Genomic DNA, 24,140 nt, shown 5'->3' with positions numbered 1-24,140 from the left:
GTGAACATATCAGGAGAGAGTGAGAGAAGTTCAAAAAGTGAAATAGTTCTACACTCTCTTGGAAGAACCAATAAATGGGTAAAAGCCATTCTTATACACAATGCTATACAACCCAATTGATCATATTACCCATGACAACAAAGGTTTTAGACAGAACAGGCTTTAGTACTTGACATGTAGCAACTCCAAAGGATACACACAGGGAAGCCAATCCAGTAAGGGTTGCAGCCATTGGATTTTCCTTTTAATTTTGAAAAGAAAAAATTCCTTTGAGCATATAACTCAAATCCTTTGGCATGATTTATATTACTTAACAAAATTCTCACTTAGCATAAGCAAAACTGAAGAGACTCATGTTATATGGAAAACTCTTCAGTGAAACTGCATTATTATGAGAAATTCCATGGATGCTGCCCTCACCCAAAATAGCTTTATACTGAATTGCATTAGACCTCTAGCAAGATTCTAACATTTTAAATTATAATTATTATAGTTTCATAACATTATAGTCTTACTTCACAATAAGATAGTTTTGCTTTATTATAAAATTTACTAATACCATCGATATATTCCTACTAGAACATTTTAAGTTCTGGCTAACTTGAAGGTTTCTGTCAGTTAATTCTAGAGATTTTAAAACTGTATACAGTAAAAGAGTATCACTTTTAATGAGTGTGCTTAAACAACAACAACAACAATCTTATTAAATAAAAATAAAATAAGGAAATCTGTCTTTTTACCCAGGGTTGGAATTTCTTAACTTGTTAGATTAAGAACATGCTTTCCAGTATCCACGAACCCCTTTAGTTTATGCAGAATTTTATGTATGTATGAATTTGTGTATTTTTCCTAAGAGAAGAATCAGTCATTGTCATCACATTTTTTTTTAAGGTAGCTGTGACTAAGAAAAAGAGATATATTTGATTTTTTAAAGTATTCAATTAAAAGTCTGAGAAAAAGAATTATGACTTTTTATGCCTCTATGACATCAACCGTTATTATAATGATGGTTGGCCAAGAATACCAAATAGTACCATTTACACCTTCACTAGGCAAGATTTCTAAGTCTATACAGTTTTCTTTAATTCATTCCTGATCCTTGGATTGATGCCCTAAGATGCTTCTGGCTATCTGTCTTAACAACTTGGCACCACATCAAACACTCAAAAAAACCACCTCTCTTCCCATGGTGAGGTAGGGGAGAATCGAGAAAACAATTTTGCTTCAGAGTTTTCTTTCGTCATGATGAGGCCGATGCTTCTCATCATATTTGACTGTGTGGATAGACATCACAGTGCTATGAAGGGAGCGTTGGGTAGTAATGAGCTTTCCACTCTCTTCCTTTCACAGATCCCCTCCACCATGTTTAGCCTCTTAGGTTACATAGCCTTGGAGGTACTGAACATTTGTTTCTCCAGTTTCTTTCTCCTTTACCTAAGACTTAAAACCAACAGCAGCTCTAACCAACGGGGGGTGGGGGGGGTACCTTCTAACCATCATCAGGGGCTGGTGTCTGTGTCTACTTCATTTTCACACCCAGGAACCTCCAACTGCACTGCTCGGATATTTTAAAGCTCAATTCTCTTAGTATTTTAGAGTGAAATCAGAAAAAGAGATTCACGGAGTGGAAAGAAAACAAAATTCCCTTTCCATTTAATCACTTTTAGCTCATGATTCTTTAGATCTGTAAGTCAGGAAAAAAAAAAGTGAGGCGACCTGTTTTATTATATTTGGGGGATAATTTCCAGGGTGGGGGAGGCAGTCAGGAGACATTTGCTGTAAGATTTTTCTATTAAAGGGAAACGAATTCTCCAACCAATAGACAACCTAATACTAGTTTGCTGTCACAGGTACCAAATACAAAACTTCTGAGGGAAAAATTCCATGATGCCAAAACTCTCAAAGCTCCCACGCAACATCACAGTGCAGTGCTGTGTGAAAACTGGTCTTATTTCCAAAAACACTTGGCGGATTCATTTTCTTCCCGTTTCCATGCTTGCTCTGTGCTGTGTACTGGCTGGTACCTAATCCTCTGAGTGGATTCCTTAAAGGTCTTGCAAATACAGCTGATGAGAAAGCTGAATAAAGCCTTCTCTGCCACATTGCAAAAAGAGAAGTTTTTATTAATGGATAATGTATATCTCTTTTATTCTTTCCTCAAACTCAGCCTGGAAACCAGAACTTAGCTGCCAATGTGCTGGAGGTAAATGCTTCACAGACACAAAGACAAACCACAGCAGAAGCCTCTCCTTCACGCCTTTTTTCTGTGGTGCTTTCTAACTGAATCGCTTCTTACCTGACAATGGCTCCAGCGAAGGTCGCTGACGTGGCCACCACCTGCTGATTTGGGGCTTCACACCTGCACAGACCTCCCCCCATCCCCCGCCCACGTGACACTCTCATATTGCTTTTCATAAACCCCTTCTCCTTGCTCCTGTCCTCCTGATCCATAGCCATACCTCAGGCTCTTTCACTACAGACTGGTCCTTCCCCTCCAGGGAGTCCCCCCCCACCATCCTAGATGAACTCAGGTAGCTGACTCTTGATACCCCTGACCATTCTGGAACCTTCCCCAAACATGGGTCAGAGGTCAGCCATGACAGATGCTGCCATGCATTAAATTATTCCTCCTTCCTTTGCCTCCATCACTTACTGAACAGATCTCCATGGGCCAAACACAAGGACTGGCTGGTTTCTTGTCTGTCATCTCATTTTGCTGCTGGGCATTTTAACTTACACAGAGGTCATGTATATCTAAACCAACTCCATATAGTCCGTCCGGCCAGAAAATCCTTTACAGTCATGCTTACAAGCCTACTTGGAGATGGAAAAGTCAACTCTCTTCTCCTCACTCATTTTAGAGTCATTTATATTTACAGTGTTGCTCTAGCTACTGAGATGTACAGTGATTTGCCTTGATAAAAAATTTTTTATCTCAAAAAAAGTAATTATTTCAGAAATTTAGATAAGTACACATATATTATGATGATTAGATTATAGGGAAAGTCTAAAATTTTTTAAGATTTTAACCCAGTAATAAATCCTGGTAGAGAACAGTTTGCCTCTGAGATTCATACAAATGTGTCCTGTGTGAATAGTTCAGATAGCCTCGTTTCTCACATACATAATTCCTGACCGCATGGTGCTAATTCTTGCTTCTCTCTCATTTACAACTACATCTTTCGAACCTCTGGTTCATTACAGGGATGAATGTTGTAAATACTGTTTGTCTACACTGCAGAAATTTAGTCCTCTGGTTTTTTTGAATTACTTTTCCTGGGCCATTCTGACATAGAAATGTGTGAATTCATTTATGGTTTTATATAGCAATAATTTATTTTCCACTCAGAGCAATATAGAAATACTTCCTATACATATGACATTCTTTAAATATGTCTTTATGACAAGCTGTCCCTAAGAAATGATTCATAAATGACTGAAATGCTTTCAAATTTTAAGGTACAGATTTTCAATCATATATAATGTATAGATAATGGCTTCATTTTGAAAGGTACACAACACTAGGCCAAAAAAAAAAAAAGGAATTTTTTTTCTAAAATTGATTTCATAATGCAGCTCAAAATAAGCACTGCTATAAACAAAATTTGGTACATAGTTTTCTATGTTGTCTCAAGGTCATAAACCTGAAAATTTCATGCAGAGGGAAATATTATAAGCCATATGTTTTTCAAGACTGCAATTACAGAAGACAAAAGATACTTTTTAATATCTTTTTTAAATATTTAACAATACTTTAGATGGAGTTCGTATTCATTCAATGGCTGCATGTAAAACTTGGCTGTCAAAAGTTCCAGTTAGTGACTGGGCTACAGAAAAACAAAAACAAAAACAAAAACAAAACAAAACAAAAAAACCCACACACACAAAACTTAAAAACTCACTTTCTAGGACACGCCCCACCAGTCACTACAGCCAGGAGCTCAGCAGGCTGGGCTCTCCTCATCTTTCCCTGTGTTTTCAATAGTTCTTCACTTTTAAATCTTCAAAGAACAGTAGGGCCTTAGACCAAAGATACAGAATAGTGATATTATATTAATTTGTATACTAACCGATTCAATCTGGTATTTTTAAGACTCTTCAGGAGCCTGAAATGCATACATATAGTCTTGTGGGCACAATCAAAGCTAACTGTAACTGAACTTGGTTTCGAGTTACAATTGAAATTGTACCTCCGTTCTCCAAGAGATGATTTTCCTAGTAATTATTTCAGTATAACAATAAAGTATTTTCTAAAATTCTAAAGGTATTATTTCATCAGTAAACTCCTACCTGGTTTAATGAATGAAAACCCAAGTCTATTTGCAGGATTTATTATTTTTTTTAACCCATAATCAATGTTACTGACAATATCAAAACAGGATTCAAGGCAATTTTCCTATGTTTAGTAACAAAGTAACACGATGGTTTTTCACAAGAATTCTCCTTTTAACACTCGCTGTAACACCTTATAACAATAGGATTGGGATTACGTTTACAAAACAACCAAACTGATTCAGGCAAGGTGGCAAAAATATTCTCAAGTAATCCATCAAAATTACAGACAGCTCTGAAGCGTTTGGGGTAGGTCAGGGCCTCCCGTCGTTTGAATGTCCAGGGCTCTTCAGGGAGCAGACCTATAAGACATGGTTGCTTCTGACGAGAGAGTGGTTTCTGGAACAGCTTAGAGAAGTACGCAATCAGTAAGCACCATCATTACAATGGAATGCTGATTGTGGATGTGGTACGTCTACGAAACAGTGAAATTAGATCAACTCTTGGTCCTTTCAAAAGATCTGCTTTAAAGTGAAAAATCATGGAAATATGCAATTAATTGACTACCTCCATTTCAGGCCTGTATTTTAGAAGTTGAAACTGTTTTAAAATAAGTAGAAAAAGTTCACAAATGGTGTTTTTTACCTAGGGGCATAAGTGTGTCTGTGTGTATTCAGCCATAAGGTATTTTAACCAAACGCTCTCACTAATGTTTCGGCTCATTCGCATGCGTTATGTGATCTCCACCATGCCGTGTGCTGTGTTATGGATAGACAGGCATCCTTAACAGGGGTGAGCTCAACTTCTGAACTTGGTTGATCCAATTCAAACACAATATATATCTATTGAATGTCTACGATGTTATTAGCCGAGGTTGAATGCATAGAAGCATATATATGACTCTCCGACAAGTATCTTGAGATATCCCAGGAGATATAGAATCCTCAGAGATTAAAGCAATCAAAATAATAAGTTATTAAGAAACCAAAAAGAGGCCTATCAAGTGCTAAATGAGTTTGGAACAGGGAGAAGCCAGTGGCTTAGCAGAAAAGCTTGATTCTTCTAGAATAGATTGCTTCATGAGACATAAGCCCAAACAGTTGTGTTCCTTATGTTATCCCTTTGCCTAGAAACACCCATTCACTAGAGGATAGCCCTAAGTCTGAGAACCAGTGCCCTTCTTCCTGTCCAAGAAGATTCCTTTCAAATCCCTCACGCAGAGCAGAATTAACAATGTTCTGACCACTCATCAGGACCATAAAAGCCAATTCACCCCCTATTTTATTTTATATTGACTCCCACAGATGCTTTTAGCATCTCTTGTTGGTAGAGGGGCACGCCCACTGGCCAGCTGCTTCTGTTCTTCCTACTTACCTCCTGTGCCCTCTGACACATAAGACAGTGATTTCAGAAATAAAGGAAGATAGAGAGGACATTGAAAAAGTCTCTAGACATCAGTTTTCTAAGTAAATAAAGTTTGACAGCTGACTACTGTCGTAAGAGTGAAGTCTCTTATTGTCGTCTAAAGCGATGGTGTTAACAGCGAACTGGGTGCTATAACAGGATGTCTTTGCTCTTTTCTCAGAGCCAGATAACAGTGAATGGAAACTCTGGAGGTGCTGTGAGTCCAATGAGTTACTATCAAAGGCCGTTTTCCCCTTCAGCTTACTCTCTCCCAGGCTCGCTCAATTCAAGCATTATCATGCAGCATGGCCGCTCACTGGGTGAGTCACTTGATAGCCCTGATTTCCATGACAACTTCAACACAACAAGTACAAACCACACGGGAAGATACCAGAGCAACTTTTCTAAAAAGGAGCAAGAGATATTCAACAATCCACTATTTAATGACCCTCTCCTAGGGGAGGAATCAAGAGCAGAGGATTCAACACCAGAGGACATAGGCATCCAGGGATCCCAAGACGATGGCTGCTTCTCCCTCTGAGGCTATTAAGTGTTCGGGGTTTGGGGTAGAAAGAAAAAGGGGGCCAGTTAGGCAGGAGAGTTCACACGACCAGAACATTTGCATAGCACATGTCCACGGATGGGAAATCCCCTCCATGTTCAAGATAGCCTGTTCTTTTGTGAAAAAGCTTTCATTGCTGAAAATGGTGTTGGGATTTGTAGAGAATTGTTCAATAGTTAAAATAGTCTAAAAAGGGGACAGGCTGCCTCACCAAACAGTAAACAGTAAACCACTGCCTCACAGAGTAGTAAACGGCTCCTTGAGCTGAGACCAGAAGACCATCAATCAGGGACAGGCGTTCCTTTCAATAATGATCCCTGAATTTTTTAGAGAGTTCTTAATCCTTCGAAAAATTTAGAATTCGATGAATGAGAGCTGTCCTCCAGGAAAAAAAAAATTTGTATTTGTTCGTAAAAAAAAGTTGAAAGTGTAATTTCATGGGGCTTGGGACCTCTTTGAAGCCTCCTGGATAAGAACTGGTACCATATAATGACAAACATTTTTATGTGGCAAAATATATTAGAACTATTTAGAAAATAACAGAAGTATTTCTTAGTTTTTAAAAACATTAACCAAAAAAACCCACCCAAAACACTAAAAATCAAACCAAATCACACCATCACCCAAATTCCAGCTGAGAAAGCTTCCATGATGTTGAGCAACTGGAAATCTTCCAGGCAGCAGGGAGGAAGGTGGTGGCAAGTGAGCCAGCTACACACCTCTCAGGAAATCAGGACAGGACCAATGCTCTGGGCACCACCAACCAACGACAGAAAGAAAGTCGAACACAGGGCTTTCACTCCCATTTCTTCATTAACAACAGCAGACCTTCATCCTCCCCAGCACTGTTTGCTGAAAGACGGGATGCCATCGGCTTACTCAGGACCACTGCAGATCTCAGCTTCTGTGGTCCACAAAACCTCTGTAGCACTTACATGGAGCCCTGAGACTCATTAAAGAAAAATCTAAATATACCTGTGCCTTCTCTAATACTGCTCCTGGGGATCATCTGTAAATCTTAGAATGATGTTCTTTTAAAGTGTAAGGAAGTAGAATGCCCTTGTGCCTGGATGTTTCCCTTAAACCATCAGTCCCTGGTGCAGGATTATGATGGGAATCTCTTATACGTAGATTTTTTTTTTTTTTTTACAGAGCTATGCATTATCACAGATCTATAGTAAAATTACAAGTTATTCTAGGCCCTGATGTTCTCCCAAATAATTATTATCCGTTTGACTCTCTGTCCTCATTACCTGTCTTTAAAAACACAACTTTGTCCCTTTCACCACAAGAAACAAAATATATAAATACTCGAATGCAGATAGGCTTTGATATTAGAACGTATCAATGGGCAGACTCACATACAAACCATACTACATGGAAAGAAATTCCCTCTATAAACACACTGGAACAGATACCCATCTCCCAGTGCTGAGTTAGGTCCTGAGGAGAGTGTAGAAATCTATCCTGCCTTAGAGAAACTTTATATTGAGTTGAGGGCAAAAAGATGACAAAAATGAGAGTGAGTGGACCTATGAAAGACAAATGAAATAAATAATAGGCTAAACTTGTATTAGCTTGTGAACTGTGTGTGAAGACAGAGTTAATACTGTTTGTTGGGGCTAGGATTTTGCACAAATGAGGTGCTCAAAAAGTATTTGTTGTTTATTTGAAATACCATCTTCAAAGTTCCCAACTCAAATCCTTTTGGGAATTAAGTGGGAAATCAGAGTCAAAGACCACATATGTCTTAATTTGGAGTGGCTTGGAAAAGGCACTGGTTTTATGTACAATGGCAGGTGAAGGCCATTCTTCATCAGAAATGGATCGAAAATGCTTTTCTGTTGCAATTCAACTGAACACAGCCGTCCGTAGTAAGAGTGACAGCAGTTATAAATGTTATCATAGATTTTAGCTTATAGGCATCCTCGCTGGACTTAGCCTTAAAATGATGAGTTAAATCTTTTAAAAATCTTACTTATGGAGTTTTGTATAAATTTGTTACAAAAGCACAGTCATATCTTTTGAGAGGGAGAGAGAGAGAGAATCAATTAATGCTACTCTGAAACATTAGAACTTTTCCACATCCACATAAAAAGAAACCTTTCTGAGTCTTGTATTAGACAAGCTATGTCAAGAATCATTCTTGCTCACCAAAATTTGGAAGCTTATTATAAAGAAGCAAGAAGTCATATTATCAATTGTACAGAAGGAATGGTAATGATGTTGATCTTCAGGCATATCTGTGAACTAAAAGTAAGTGGACTTTATAGTACTTAGTTTCTTAGGAAAATATATGAAAAGTTAATAAACATGGCATGAAGTTAGGAACAGGAGAAACCGCTTCTAATTTATAGGCTTAGGACAATTTTTCAACTAGGGGCAAGAAGTGGGTTTTGGTATTTTAAAGTAAAAGCAAAGATATTATGGTCATCGTGACTAGTTAGCTAAACACCATTACCAGTCATTTAAATCATTTATTTAATCCATAAGCTTTCACATCTAAGAATAGGATCGGAGGTGAAGATTTCTTAATGTGATTTTTGTTTTTATTTTTACGAAATTGCTGCTGTATACTCGACAGTCCTGTCTCTTATTCTCAGGACATTTCAGCACTTTTAAGTACCAGCGGTCAGCAGTTTCACAAAAATAGTATGAACGTCTCAGTTTCTGCCTCCTCATCTATAAAGCGGACCCCTCCCCCCAACAGAGCAGAAGGATAAGACGACGTCATGCAGGTGCTTTCTTAGCACAATGGCCGCTCCACAGTCGCATGGTCTTCCAGCAAGTGCTATTCTCCCCTTCCCCCTTCGACGAGGACCTTGTTGTTACAGTTGAGCTGGGGTACCTACCTGCGGGCAGGCAACAGACAGCTCGCATGTAAGGGAAACGGGTTCAAAGAGACAGTGATGGCGACAGGTTCTGTGTTACAGTTGCCGTCAATGCACAAGAGGCACCATCAAGTCCTGATTCGTCGTGCGAGCGATACATTGTGTCTCCCCACACTGTCTCCGCAGACTCCGCAGAGTCGTATCCCCAGCACGCGCAGTCCCTGGACGGCACCATGGGCAGCTCCATCCCACTGTACAGGTCCTCGGAGGAGGAGAAGAGGGTGACGGTCATCAAAGCCCCGCACTACCCGGGGATCGGGCCCGTGGATGAATCCGGAATCCCCACAGCAATTAGAACGGTAGGAAATGCCCGGGTGCGCGTTGTTGCGGGGCTGGGCACGGAGGCTACAAAGGATGGACTGTCCACGGCTTGGTGCATTCCCCTGTTCTTATGTAATGAGGGTGGCCCTCTGGGCCCTCTGAGTGCTTGTGACTATTATGCTGTGTGTGGCTGAGAAAGAGAAAAAGATCTCATCGATGGAAGCTGATCACACAATGTTTTTGCATTTTGATAGAAAATCATGAAAATTGTGATCGTGGGAACTCCCCCCACACCCCCGCAAAAAGAATGTTGTGTTTTGTTTTACCTTTTTCCAAGGAGTGTTAGGGCGATAGAGAGAAAAGAGAAGGAACGAGAAAATGTGAATTCTTTGGCTGCATTGAATTCCCACGTGCATTGCAAATAAACCAGCGATTTGTTTCTTGAAAGGGCTGTGTGTTCCCATCGGAGATCGGGAGCTGTGAATTGGGCATTGGGAGGTGAGATGATTGGAGTGAAGGGAGTTAATGTCATGGAAAGGAAAAACTGTGAAGAAAAATACACATCTGAGTGTCCCTCCTCAGCTGCGCCTGCTGCGAGCCCTCGGGGATGATAAGTGAAAGTGTTTGGATTTTTTTCTTTTCTTTTTTTTTTTTTTTTAAAGTCTTTAAACTCTGCCAAAGCACTGCTCAGTGTGTCAGGGCAGCCCCTTCTGGCAAAGCTCAGCAGCAGCTGAGGCGGCTTGCTGACCAGTCTCCTTGCAGAGAAGGTTTGTGCTAGCCGCAGAAGGAAGACTCTGGGAGCCAGGATGAGAGCGGCCGCACGCCTGCAGGTGAATCGGGGGGCTGTGCGAGAAGTGGGCGCAGGCTGAATGGAAGCGCCTGCACCACCCACCTACCTGGGGGCTCGGGTTGGGGAGGGGTCGGTTGCCAAGAGCTGCTTCCCTGGAATGCAGATCCTGGGGGGCCAAAGACAATCGTGGCTAGAGGAAAAGAATGGGAAAGGGATCAGGAAAAAAGCAGTGGTAAGATTGCCTCTCTCATGTGGGAGTTACACGTTCTAAGAGTTAAAAAATCTGATGAGCCCAAGCATCTGTATTAGAACCGAAAGCCAGAAAGTCAGTCTGTAGGGCAGTTGCTGGGGTTGTAGACTTGCTATGTTCTGGGAACGCTGAATGTGGCTAATTATAAAGTCCTACAAAATCTACGTTGGGACTGATGACTGTCATATTTAAGTAACAGAAAAAGTTTGGGGATGGTCACTAACACTACTATGATGACTACATGTTTCTGGTGATGGCGTTTTGTCATTTGTTTGCCTTTGAAGATTTCTGACTCAAAATGGTTAAATTTGGCTTTTTTTTTTTCTCTCGAAATAATGGAGGGATCCAGTGTCAGACAGGAATGGTGTCCCTGGTTTTGTTTCCTTGACCCTCGGGTCACAGTAGATACACATATTAGATCCCTGGTTCTATGTTGTTACAGATTTCTGTCTGAAAGGATTTCAGTCTGAGATCTCTGGGTGTGTCTTTAACATGATAAATGATATATAAGAAACAACACAAAAAGCTGAACCATTTTTTTATCCATAAGACATAATTTTAGTACATAGCAAGGACTTCCTTGTTAGTTTTCAAAAGAAAAAAAAAAAGCAGACATCATAGATGGTTAGTGAAAATCAAGGAGTATTAAAAGTCTATATTGTCTATCTACTTGCAAATCAAAAGCATGTTTAGATATGCACAAGCAAATACATGTACTAAAGCTTTGATGTTAGTTTTTGTTCTATAAAGTAGAAAATAAAATATAAGCAGCCCAGAAGTTCCTTATAAGGAACCAGAATTTTTATATACAGCTGTGCTCTTATTTATGCTTTTAAAACTTTACAAAGAAGGTGCAGGTCTGTGAAGACTCTTATTCTTGGTCCCTATTTTTCAGCCTTGCTGAGCACATCCCCAAGTATAGCTGTGTTTATAAATGTTGAGTCAGGCCATCTCTGAGCCACAGCAGGCCAAGAATCTCCAAGGTTGTTTTTTCTTTCTCATCCGTGTAGAGAGTAATGATGATCAGACTCAAATTGCTACACATGGAATTCTGCTCGGTGTATCCACCAAAGGCAGGGCTGTCTCAGTGTATCATGTTATGGTCTCATTTTAGACAGCCAGCCTATACCAAGGAAACAGAATTTTGTAAAGTAAACTAGAAACTCTAGAAAGCCAAAAGTCAACAAATGTACCTTTGAGTGATTTGAATGAAGGCTCCTCAGTCTGCCTTCTCTCATGTGACCTGGGACGTCTGTGTTAGCCTTTTACTACCATTCTTCACCACAACAAAAATCACTAGGGTTCAGGTCCCAGGAGGCTGTCTAATTAAAGCCGGCTAGTTAAGTGAAATACAAGATTCTTTTCTTCTAGTTCAAATATAACACCGTGTGAGCCCTTTCAAAGCTCGAGAGGGGCAAAAATAGAATAGAATCACTGGATACTCGTGTGTAGAAAATATGTGTCCTTTCCCTTTTTGGAAGTCTCTGCCTGATACATCAATGTAGAGCTCTGATACTTTGTAAGCTGTGGCAATGTAAAACGCAGATGGATTCTGCCAAGATTATAGAAAACAACCAAATAGTGAATTGCTAGTAGTTAACTGTCCATTTAAAATAACCCTGAAGGACATATATGAAAGTAAACATCCGTAAATGTGAGTAGACTTCTATATACTTCATCTCCGCATTAGCCATAATATGTCTATGACGTCATTTATTAAAGAAACTTCAAATGCTTGGAGTGCCTCTTTTAGAAAGGGACAGAGAGTTTTAGTATTGCCTTATACCAGTTTCCTATTCTTTGCCAACCAGTTGGGCACTTCCTGGCATCTCTGTGCTCACCATATAAAGCTAGCAGATGGCAGAACCGAGCTCCTGCTGATCCATGCCCTCCAGCAAGTGAAGGAAAAAATTCCTGTCTGTCAAGATGCATTGCCATATACAGTGATACAACTTACTTATTCGATTTCCTTGTTGCTATTGCTTGTGTCCAGATATGGCTGGGAAACGTGTGTCCACGAAGTGATATCTTATTATCTGGTGCTAAATGCCTAAAGGAAATAGAGCTTAATGAAAGAGAAATTGATCTTTTAGGAACATGTCCCTTAAAGATACATGTTTAGCTACTGCCAGCAAATATTAACTAGACACCTGATTCAACACTGCCCCCCTCCCACCAACTCCCACCACTCCAATATAAAGTCAATCAACAGTGTCCTCACTTTTCCCATTGTATAAAAGAGCCTTGGGACGCATGCGTGGCTCAGTTGGTTAAGCTGCTACCTTCAACTCAGGTCATGATCTGGTATCCTGGGATCGAGTCCCGCAGCAGGCTCCTTGTCCAGCAGGGAGCCTGCTTCTCTGCCTCTGCCTGCCACTCTGCCTGCTTGTTCTCTCTCTGACAAATATATAAATACAAATATTTAAAAAAAAAAAAAAAGAGCCTTGAATGAATAAGGGGGTGACTCCTAACAAAGTCAAGTAGCTCTTAATGTTAATCTATATTTATGGCCATTATCAGAACTATATATTCTTAGAGACGAAAATGAATGTAAATATGGCACCCCCTCAATTTCCAGATGAAAAATGCAATTAGCACATTTCTGAGAAAAAAATAGGATATAAAATCTATACCAAAGCTCAGTCTAAAAAACTACAAGAATATTTTTGTGGCAGTCCTAACAGAGTATTTTATATCAAGAGAATTGTCTTGGAAAATCTGGTTTATTTATTACCATACACAGAGTGATCGAGTTTCTTGCTGGAGGATGTCTGGATATATTGAGATAAAGATCTTGCTAAGCAAAATCTTTAATTATGATTATAAAGGAAGAGCTCTACTTTCACAGGTGTATAATCAGGTAGGATTCCATCCAATAACCTGGATTCATTCTTTCTTTTATCCTTAAATACGTAATGTTCCTTGAGCACAGCCTATATTCTAGGCATTGTTCTAGGTCTTATTGTATATGTGGCTTCACTCTATTTCCATACAACCCTCTGATGTAGATATAATCTCATCTTAGAAGGGACAAAAATGAGGCCTAAAGCTTACCTGACTGGCCCAAATTCATATTGCTAAGAAGTATAAAACAATAATTAAAGGAAGCGAAATTTGAATCTAGGTTGAGCTGACACTAACTTTTTCTTTCCACTATAGCCCAGTTTCTATCATGCCCAAATCCTGGGCTGTGTAAGGAGCTTCTACTCTCAAGGAATTTATTTAGCTAGGTAAATGTTACATACATTCTATTATCATGTTTAAAAAATTTCAAGATAATATCTACATCTTTTTTAGGTTTGCTGCAGAACTATAGCATATTTTTATTTCTCTAAGCTTAAGCTGATCAGAATACAGGTTGAAAGTCAAAAATATTCCCTAGTTAATTCTAAAAATAATGCTTTGAACAGAACACTCACTAAAAGGTTTTTAAGGATAATGATAATTATCACCAAAAGGAGTTAAGCAAACCATTACAACACCACAACTTTGATTCTGTGAATTTTATATAAATATGTGTGTGCAAATACCAACTATCTAGTGCTGTGCACAGTATGATTTGCAAAAAAAATAAAACCATAGCATATAATATGTCAATTCAGCCTCAATGGGAACAAGGGGTAACATATTTACAAGTCGCAGCCATAACTGGCTACATTACTGGTACTACCATCATGAAATAGACCTTTTATTTTTAATCCCAGAACAGAGATCTGCTACGAGAAAAGATACAGTATAGAAAGAAGAACATTGAGGAACACTGTAGATTTGGAATCCGTTTTTTAACTCCTGGACATTCTCTTTTACAGACAGTTGACAGACCAAAGGACTGGTACAAGACAATGTTTAAGCAAATCCACATGGTGCACAAGCCAGGTATGTATGTTACTGTTTTCTGATCCGATCCTCCTGGCTGAGGGAGTTCTCCGTCTACTCCTGTAGAGTTCTCGTCCGCATAGACTCTTAACAACCTAGCAACCCCACGGCCCCTTCTGTCACCCTCCAATCACAGACACCTGTGCTCCTGCCTCACTCCTGAGCTGCCAAGAAGCCTCTCATTAGGTGACCCTTGGAGGGCTGCCTGGCGCTCTGCTCCCTCGCGCCTTCCCTGTCCACCATCTGCAGCGAGTTGTGTGGCCCGGTGGGTGCATAAACAGACTCATTGCATAAACATTCACACATGTCATCTTCTTTTGGAGAGAGTGAGCAGAGGTGCGCGATTCAGAAGAGAAAGCTGCCTAAAGAAGGGAGGAAAAGGCATTGACCTTGTATGCTGGGGAGAGGGCTGCCCGAGCAAATAGGTCACAGATAAGCCAGGGCAAACTTCAGAAGCCAGCAACAAAACAATATTAGAAACATTTTTATAATGGCATAATGAACTAGGCAAAAGACATTGATTTTCTTTCTTTCTTTCTTTCTTTTTAAGATTTATTTACTTATTTATTTGACCGAGAGAGAATGAGAGAGAGAGAGAGAGAGAGAGAGAGCTCCCAAGCAGGGGGGAGGAGCAGACTCCTCATCGAGCAGGGAGCCCGATGTGGGACTCGGACCCTGAGATCATGACCTGAGCCGAAGACAGAGTCCTTTTTTTTTTTTTTTTTTAAGATTTATTTATTTGTTTGACAGAGAGAGATCACAGGTAGACAGAGAGTCAGGCAGAGAGAGAGGGGGTAGCAGGCTCCCTGCTCAGCAAAAAGCCTGACACTGGGCTGGATCCCAGGACCAAGAGACCATGACCTGAGCTGAAGGCAGAGGCTTAACCCACTAAGCCACCCAGGCGTCCCCGAAGGCAGAGTCTGAACCGGTGGAGCCACCCAGACACCAAGCACCCAATACACTGGTTTTCGACCAGATTTTTGTTTGTTTGTTTCTCTGAAGTTCTACTGTCTTGTTATGATATGGTGACCGAATCTGTATTACCATAATATTTATGTTTCATTTTCTAGATGATGACACAGACATGTATAATACTCCTTATACATATAACGCAGGTAGGACGGGTTTCCTTGCTGACGATGAATGCTATATGCTCGGCAATGCTTGGAAGCACTCACACTCACTTTTTCACCCGTTTGAGCCGCATGTTTTCAGTTTGTACAATCAAGAGGTTGCTGGTTTTCTTTTCTCAAAGCATGCATGACCCGAGGATCGATCTTTTCTCATGGAAATGAGAACTAATACTGTTTTCTCTCATTCATTCTCACTGTCATTTTATCCTGGGCCTCAGGAATGTTTAACCCAAGTCTGAAGGACAGCGTGAAAGAACACGCTGTCACTAGGGTATGAAGTCAGATAAAGATCTCCTTTTATCAGCAGCAAGCGTGGTCACGATTGCGTAAGATCGTTCAAACACACTTCACAAAAAACAAGTCCGGCAAAGTATTCTGTGACTTTGTCCCTGCTTGTGCTCCCAAAATGCAAACATTCATTGAAGGGTTGTTTTTTTTTTAAATCCCACTCTGCGGGGCCACTTTCCTGATGTGGAGTTGCCAACCATCCTGATGATACCCCCGCAATTCTGGGCGTTTCTCCTTGCGTTTGAGTGCATTGTTGTCGTGTGACTCGGTTGCAGGCTGGAGTGAAGGACCCCTCCAGAATATTTCCCTTTCTCCTAAATGTCACATTAGAGGACCCCATGGAGAGCCTCCTGTTGCCATTCACCCCCAGGCTAGAGACTGTCGCAGAGCCTGGTTTTCCTTTCCTGACGTGGGGCTGCTCCCCTCTTCCTCAACGGCAGCAACTTCGCCTCCCTTAGGGGACCCCTTGTCAGCTGCAGAACTGCACAAGACTCTCCCCTCCTTGATGCCGAAAGGCCAGCCCTCAAGCCCCTTAACTGTTAGGGATTCTGCTGACTGGTCTCCAAGGACAAACAGAGAAGAAAAACCGGGCAGAACCAGGTTAGCAAACTGCAAGACCTCTCGGGTTCGGGTCCTCCGTCTTCCAGATGACAAGAGGAAGCCCAGGAAAATGTTTCCCTCAACTTGTATTCCTAGCCACGGTTTCTCCGGACTCACCTCCTGGGTTTGGTTTGTTCAAAACAAAACAAAACAAAAACTCGGCCAAGTAAATTTTAGGTATTAGTGGCTTGATTCAACGATTCACAAATCTGGCAGCATCCAATCTAGCAGATGGAAAGGAGCTCTGGGGAGCTGTACAAAAAGAAAGACTTTTATAGGGCAGAAAGGAACCAAACAAGGAAGCTATACTAGGCCAAAAAACCAAACAACAACAAAAAAAAGTGGGAAGGTGATTGCAAGATTAGTTTTCCTTTTGGGCACGGCAGGTGAGCTCCCTGGTGCTGGTCAGGCAATTCCTGATCATCTGGTTTAAGATTCCGTTTCTAGCAAAGCCAAAACTGTAATTAAGTGTCCATTTGGTGACGTGGGGCTCAGCCTACAGAAGTGACTCCATTTGGGCCCTGTTTTATTTTTCGCAAGCTGTAAAGTTGAAGTCTGATTGTAGAATCTGGGCCAAACAGTAAGTGCAGACATTATCTTTTCTTCCTTCCTTCCTTCTTTTCTCTCTCTCTTTTTAAAGATTCATTTATTTATTTGGGGGGAGAGGCACTAGCTGGAGGAGGGGCAAAGGGAGAGGGAGAGAGAGAAGCCTCAGGCAGACTCCCTGCTGAGCAGAGAGCCCAATGGAGGGTTCCATCCCATGACCCTGAGATCATGACCTGAGCCAAAATCAAGAGCTGCACACTCAACCACGGGAGCCACCCAGGCATCCCCAGACATTGTCTTTTCATTTGTCACTGCAGTGTGTATGGCCCCTCAGGAGAAGTCGATGAATGAAAATTGACCTGACTCCAAAGATTCAGGTGGCAGGAAATTCAGAATTTTTATACTGATTTTTGCTACTGAAATTCTGTATCCTTCAGTAATTAGTAAATCGAACAGTAGTTACATATAACCTCGCAGAGCGCTTAGAGATGGTTTTGCTGTTTCTTTGGTAGACAAAACAATTGGAACGAGCCTCTTCGCTCTCTACAAACCCTGCATCCCACTGTGCTCTGTCTCGTCCTTCCTGCCTGTTTTTGTGTTTTGTTTTGTTTTGTTTTCCCTAAGCCATCTCTGCTGCCCACTTCCCCCACGCACCCACCCAAACCAATCCTCCAAGGCTCACTCCAGTGCCATGGGTTCCATAATATCTTCTCTGACCAATCCACCATCTTTTAAAATCTTTAATTTTTAATATGTATTTTCCTCATTTACCCTTTATCATGTTTCCAATTATTTTTTCTTTCTTTCTTTCTTCCTTCCTTCCTTTCTTTCTTTCACAGAGGGAGAGAGAGAGAGAGAGAGCACAAGCAGGGGGAGCGACAGGCACAGGGAGAAGTAGGCTCCCTGCTGAGCAAGGAGCCTGATGCGGGACTCGATCCCAGGACCTTAGGATCATGACCTGAGCTGAAGGCAGATGCTTAAGCGGCTGAGCCACCCAGGCATCCCCCAATTATTTTCAATCACAGTTCTATCCGTGCCCCATTTCCCCAGATCCACTACAAGCTTAAAGGGGATTTTTGTGTCCTTAAGCCTTGCTTAAGACTTATACACAGCACACGTACAACTTGCTCAATATTTTGTTCAATTACAGTTAACATGTCAATGATCACATGTAAGTCAGAACTTTTAAAGTAATAGAAGATATTTGGAAATGGTTCTGGGAACTATTTTGTAAACTTAACTATGTTTTTAGTTTATATTACCCAGGAGAAAATTTTCCTTTGAGCACCTGTAAGTTGATTCCTAATACCAGTCTGAATTATTACTAATTTCAAAATGATTGTTGAAGATTCACCGTAATCAGTCATTGTGTACAGAATATATCAATAACAGATTAATATATTAATCATGCTTAATAAATTAATAATATTCATAAATCGATTAAGAAGTACCCCCCAATGCATGCACCATGGATATGCTTACTGATAACAATGTTGTTAAGATCACCGGATATTTTGTGGGGTGTAAGTAATTTAATGTGCTTTTAAAATGTTATCTGCTTCTTTTTGTTTTGTCGTGTTGTGTTTCACGACAGGCCTATACAACTCACCCTACAGTGCTCAGTCACATCCTGCGGCAAAGACCCAGACCTACAGACCCCTCTCCAAAAGTCACTCGGACAATGGCACTGATGTCTTTAAGGATGCCTCCTCCCCTGTCCCTCCCCCACATGTTCCTCCTCCTCCTCCTCCACTTCGGCCAAGAGATCGATCTTCAACAGAAAAGTAAGACATTTCCCCCCGAAGTAGCTTATCCTCTGTTTAGTATAGAAGTAAGACCATCTGGCAGGAGACTCTAGCAGGAGACTTGGTGCTTACGTTACGGAGATGCTAGTCACAGAACCTCCGAGAGCGCATGCGCCCTGTTGACCTCCTCTGGTGCGACTGTGGCAAACAGAATCTTGATTCATAATCTCATAATCCCCTAGGTTTGAAGTAACATGAGCACAGTCTTTTTGATCAATAAATGTATATAAGAAGACGAATAAGTAGAATTAATTGACACTTCCTTTGACATTGCATGTCAGAGACTCTGGGGTTAATTTTCATTTTCCTCAGATTTGAAATGTTAGGTCTATTAATGATTTACAGTTTCCCCTCTGGTACACAACAGTCTCTTTTTGAAACCAGGCAAGGTTAGTCATAAATAATATATAAGGCAGTAGTTAGTGTCTATTTGTGACTCATTTCTACCAGCTTTTCAAGATGATACTAATTTTCATTGCTCCACTAAATTTTTTATAGGAACTATTCACACAAAAATAAAAATTTATAAACACACTTTCATTGTGTAATTTTTATTAAGATGATGACTAATCTACTTATAGGTAACCTTTGTTGAGAGCTCACTATGCTAAGTACTTTCCCTCTATTATGTCATTTAATTCTGAGAATGACCCAATATGTTCTATTTTAAACCCATTTTAGAGAGAAGAAACTGTGGTTTAGGAATTAAAGTAAATTTCTCAGCTCCCACAGCTCATATGTCCAAGCCAGGATTCAAACTCAGCTCTTTCTAAAGCCCATGCGATTCTGGCAATTAAGGACAATTTAAGAATCATTCAACATTAATACTAATTCTTAACCATCCACCTATCCTATTCATCCCATAAATACTATATTTATCTCACTGTACCATTAAGAGTAACTGATGAGTATAGAGGATACAAGATACCATGAAACAGACACACATCATGTGTGAAGAGGTCTTCACTTTAATCTCCTCATGATAAACTGTATGTTTATAAGTGTGACACCCTAAATTTGAGAAATAATTGTCTATACACAAAACAGCATCCCTGCTATTAAAAATGAACCCAAATTAACTCAAATTTAAATGTATTATTTGTCCTATGCTTAGTAGAAATAAATTTCTCATTAAGAAATATGATCATCACTTAAGATTTTGTAGCTGGCTTCCGTATACATTGTTTTAATAGAAGCCTTCTTTCGTCCCGGCTACCTAGAAAAGCTTTACTTCCAAAGTTCTTTGTTGACCTCCTTTTGAAGGATATTAGTTCAGGAAAAAGAGCTGCTTCCAAGGTCTCTTATGCAAGAGGGTGGCTGTCTGAATCCGGTTTTTCAAGGGTAACACCAGAGGAGGCTCTCTGCAGCCACACAGCTTGCTTCTGTGGACGGCAGCCCAAGTGACACTTTTGTACTTTTCCCAAACTGTGACGCCACTTGCAGGATAAATAAGATCAAGCATGGCGTGTACATTACTCCTTGTCACTTTGGATCAAGGATGCCAGGTCACAGAGCGGTGAGCTAAACTCACATAACTCAATGGACCATAACCGCCATTTACTCTGACATGAATATACACAGCTGTGATTTGTACACCATCCCCAGGGTTTCCAAGGAGAGTCCTGGCTGCGTGCATTTCTGTATACCCCTGTGTGAGTTACTGAGCCAGCAAGATCATGCATAAAAAAAAAAAAAAAAGAGGAAAATATAATATGAAATAAAAGAATGGCTTTCCTTAAATCGTTTATATAAAACAACATATACATGTAGTGTTTTTTGCAGATTAACTTTCTATACTGAGATACTTTTTAAAAACCTATGCTAACCTTTGTAAACAGATAGCAAGTGGTTTTCTAGTACCGCTTGAAGCATACAGAATTATTTTTACGTAATTGTTGTTTATTTCTAGGCATGACTGGGATCCTCCAGATAGAAAAGTGGACACAAGAAAATTTCGTTCTGAGCCAAGGAGTATTTTTGAATATGAACCCGGGAAGTCATCCATTCTCCAGCATGAAAGACCAGTAAGCACTTGCACTAAACAGAATGCCGGCTCTCTAGGTTTCTGGGTTCCCAAGAAGTTTGTATGCTTTAGTAATGTTTGTCGCAAAAGTAATTTATGGATTTGGCGGTGTTTAGAAATCAAGTTGATTTTGTATCATGATTCGTGCCTCTTGTCTGAGAATTAGAGATTAGCTCTCTAATATATTATCCCTACCAACCAAACAGGGGACCCATTTTCATGGAACTATAGCTGTGCCTCATCACAGCCCTGAGCTTAATGTTTTTAAAATTCATAAATGCAATACTTAATTGCTAGTCTACATTGCTAATGAGAAAAATCATGCATTAGTCTCTCTGATACAAAATGGGCCCACAAAGTCCATCCCTTCCACATCGGTTGCTTAATGTTTCTTTGAATTAAGGGGAAATTTCCCAAATGCCTTTCTTTTAAAAAAAACAAGTTGTTTTAATTGATTCTTATTAAATCTCTCTCAGGTTACCAAGCCTCAAGCTTCCTGATTGTCCATCTAATGGATCAAGATTCTATTTAACTTGGCAGAGGTTTTTCCTAGTTATTTCATCCATGCAAACAAAAAGATACATTAACTTGAAAATAACCACTTGGTTCTTCCAAGTGCAATATAACAAATAGGGTTATTCTCTGGTCCTCTTGGCTTTTATTTTTCCAGTCCCCCTTTCTGAGTCCTCTGCTTTCCCTCCTCGACCGTGCCCTCTGGATCTCTTTGAAACTATAATTCCTTGGCATCTCTATCAAAATCTGCATCTAGAGGTCCATCTATAATTTACACTCCTCATTGTCTTAAAAGAATTTTGGGTGCTGTCAGTGAAGAGGAAAAAGTTTTCTTTGTTCACTCCTTTAAGAGTATCCAAGAAAGCACATTATTACATAGAATGCAAGCCCAGCCCTGAAATTTGATTGGAAACCCTTGCCTTACGACACCCAACATGAGCGCCCTTGATTTCATTTTTGAAACCCTGTATTTATGGTTATGTTCTTCAGAAATATGTTCCAAAACCTTATAATCACACAATTCAAACATAACGTGTATGTAAGCTTTCTTTGCCTTCCTTCAAATAACTCTTATCTTTTAGAGTAACAGAACTTCACCAGAAAAACTGAAAGAAAAAAGAAAAAAAAAAAAGGAACATCACTAGTTTGAAGGCTTAGTGCAAACTTTGAATTCGTTTACCGGCTTGTACAATTGCATATCATCCTTTGAAATTTCTAGTCTGAGAATTGAGTGAACCATGACGTTACCATTGCAAAAAACTGAAAATAGCAAATAATTCTGCAACATAATGAGCCTCAGATTTAAATGTAAATAATTAAATGATCATTGGTGATCTTCCTGACAATTTATTAGAACGCTGTGATTGTACTGAACGCTTTAGTAGCTGTGGTCTCGGGAAACAGGATGGGTTTTAGAAGCTCCCTCACCAGGATATTTCCATTATTGAGTCATTCAGTAACATTTACTGAGCACCAACTATGTGCCTGATGTTGTATTCGGTGCTGGGACACAGTAGTGACCAAGACACAGTCTCCACCTTGAGGAGCTCTGACTCTTTCATTCGATGAGTATGCGAAGCTAGACTTGTATTCTAAGAAGGAGAGAAAGCTCTGGGAGCATGGCATTGCTGGAGATTTGGGTATGGACAGGGCTCTGCAGCCACAGGCAAAAAGAAGTGGAAGGAACCACGAAACCCGGAAAGAAATGAGAATGGGTGTCATATGGAGAAACTGAAAGAACCAACATTTTTATTCCTCCTGAGCAATTTTGCAGGGGGCCAGCGCTATGCAAAAGGATTTGGGCTAGTCATCTATGTCATTTTGGCCTGGCCTTTTTTTATTCTAGGAAAAGGCTATCCTCTTTTTTTCTTGTCACCCTGAATTCATTCTCATTGCCTCCCTAAAGCAGAAAAAAAAAAAAAAGACAAAAGTCTAACTGCACAGTGATATCGCAGAGACTGCTGTGGTTTCCTTAGGATCCGGGAGCATCTTTAACCCACAAGGTGTAGGAGATGAAGAGCAGATTTGCTAAATGATCGTGGTATAGTAGCAAATGAACAAAACTTGAGGATTTCAAAGGAATGCGCTCTCCTGTCTTTTTACTCCCAAACGGTTTGTGAGCATTCCTTTGCTCTTTTCCTATTTAGTTTTTGTAAATTATACAAAATGCTCGGTAGTTTTCTGTTGCTCTTTTGAATTCTTAGATGACCCCATCATCTGCCCAGTCTCTCCAGGCGTCACCCTGACCTCCCCGCGCTCTCTCAAAGTTCTCAAAGTCCTCCCCCGGCCCCTCCTCTCTGCTGGTCACAGTGTGCCCATTGCCGCATGAGAGGGACAGCTACCCAGTTATGCTCCCTAATGCTCCTCAAGTGCCCTGAGAGCAAAACCCAAATTTCTTCATGTAATTGCCAAAAAACCTTGTGGTCTGGCCCCTGCGGACCTCTCCGGCCTCGTGTCTCTTCCTGCTCTTCCTGCCAACTCGCCGTGAGCCAGCTAGACAGACAGCCTTCAATGCCTGCCTTCTGGACTTTTGTACAGGCCCGTCCTCTGCCAGGAAAGCTCTCTCTCCGTCCCATCTCACCTGTGGCCTTGTCTCTTTTTCCCCAGGGCACCATGGCTAACACCTGGGGACGGGGATGGGAAGTAAAACTCCCTTACTGTGTGCCTATAGCAATGGGCATTTCCTCCTGACACCCTGAATTCTAACGGCCTGTTGACTTGTCTGTGTCCCTCATTAGATGTTAAGCACCTTGAAGGCAGGGACCGTGTCTAGTGCACGCGTTGTATCCCCAGCATCCAGCACAATGCCTGGCACATGGTAGGTGTTCGGTGAATAGCCATCGGACTAATAACTGAATGAATGAATATAGGTTTTACCCTTGTGGTTAGTGGGTAAAACCGATGAGGGTTGATCCCTGTTCTGTGGCTCATCTATAAAGTCTATACTTTCCTAGCAACAAACGGCAACGTGGGTGTCCATCAAAGTACACAAAGGGGATCTGACACACGGCTATTAGTAACTGTGGTTCCCTAATCCCCTGATTCCCTGAAATACACAGTGGGCAGAGGGGGCCAAACCGCTTGAATAAAAGTCCTCCCCCAGACTCTGGCCAAAGGGATGCCCTTCTTCCTTAGGAATCAATGGTAGAAGTGTTTCTGGTTTTAGCAGGAAAGTAAAGGTCAGTGCAGTTTCTTGAAAGCTGTAGATGTTCATTTGACTGTAAGTTTGAAAACATTGATTAAAGGGGCCTAATCTTTGATCTACAAAAGTACTTCGCAATTACCAGGAATTTACCATTAATGGACTTGAACCACATGTAGTCCGTGAAGCAATCACACAAACTCTCTGCTTAGATTATATTAATAGAAACTTTACATCCCATCTGGATTGGATATATTTATAGGTGAGCCAAAATTAAATTACATT

At 40.6% G+C, this 24,140-nt stretch overlaps 1 protein-coding gene across 17 annotated transcripts in view; it reads left to right on the top strand.

Moving 5' to 3' along the window:
- Nucleotides 1-24,140, top strand: part of SORBS2 (sorbin and SH3 domain containing 2) — a 138,127-nt gene that overhangs the window by 63,008 nt on the left and 50,979 nt on the right. For 7 of the 17 annotated variants that reach the window (XM_045069416.1, XM_013059010.2, XM_013059002.2 and 4 more), the window contains exons 7-13: nucleotides 2,168-2,203; nucleotides 5,858-5,996; nucleotides 9,256-9,428; nucleotides 14,240-14,306; nucleotides 15,377-15,421; nucleotides 18,468-18,657; nucleotides 20,588-20,702. In XM_045069416.1, coding sequence (XP_044925351.1) covers nucleotides 2,168-2,203; nucleotides 5,858-5,996; nucleotides 9,256-9,428; nucleotides 14,240-14,306; nucleotides 15,377-15,421; nucleotides 18,468-18,657; nucleotides 20,588-20,702 — 765 coding nt within the window. The remainder of the gene's footprint in view (nucleotides 1-2,167; nucleotides 2,204-5,857; nucleotides 5,997-9,255; nucleotides 9,429-14,239; nucleotides 14,307-15,376; nucleotides 15,422-18,467; nucleotides 18,658-20,587; nucleotides 20,703-24,140) is intronic. The other 10 variants (XM_013059005.2, XM_013059004.2, XM_045069414.1 and 7 more) reach the window with 3 other exon arrangements.

This window comes from Mustela putorius, unplaced genomic scaffold (genome assembly GCF_011764305.1).
Source record: "Mustela putorius furo isolate JIRA1106 unplaced genomic scaffold, ASM1176430v1.1 tig00003932_pilon_pilon_pilon:0A:0A, whole genome shotgun sequence".
Lineage (NCBI taxonomy): Eukaryota > Metazoa > Chordata > Mammalia > Carnivora > Mustelidae > Mustela > Mustela putorius.
Note: the sequence above shows the minus strand (reverse complement) of the source record. Positions and strands in the feature narration are given on the sequence as shown.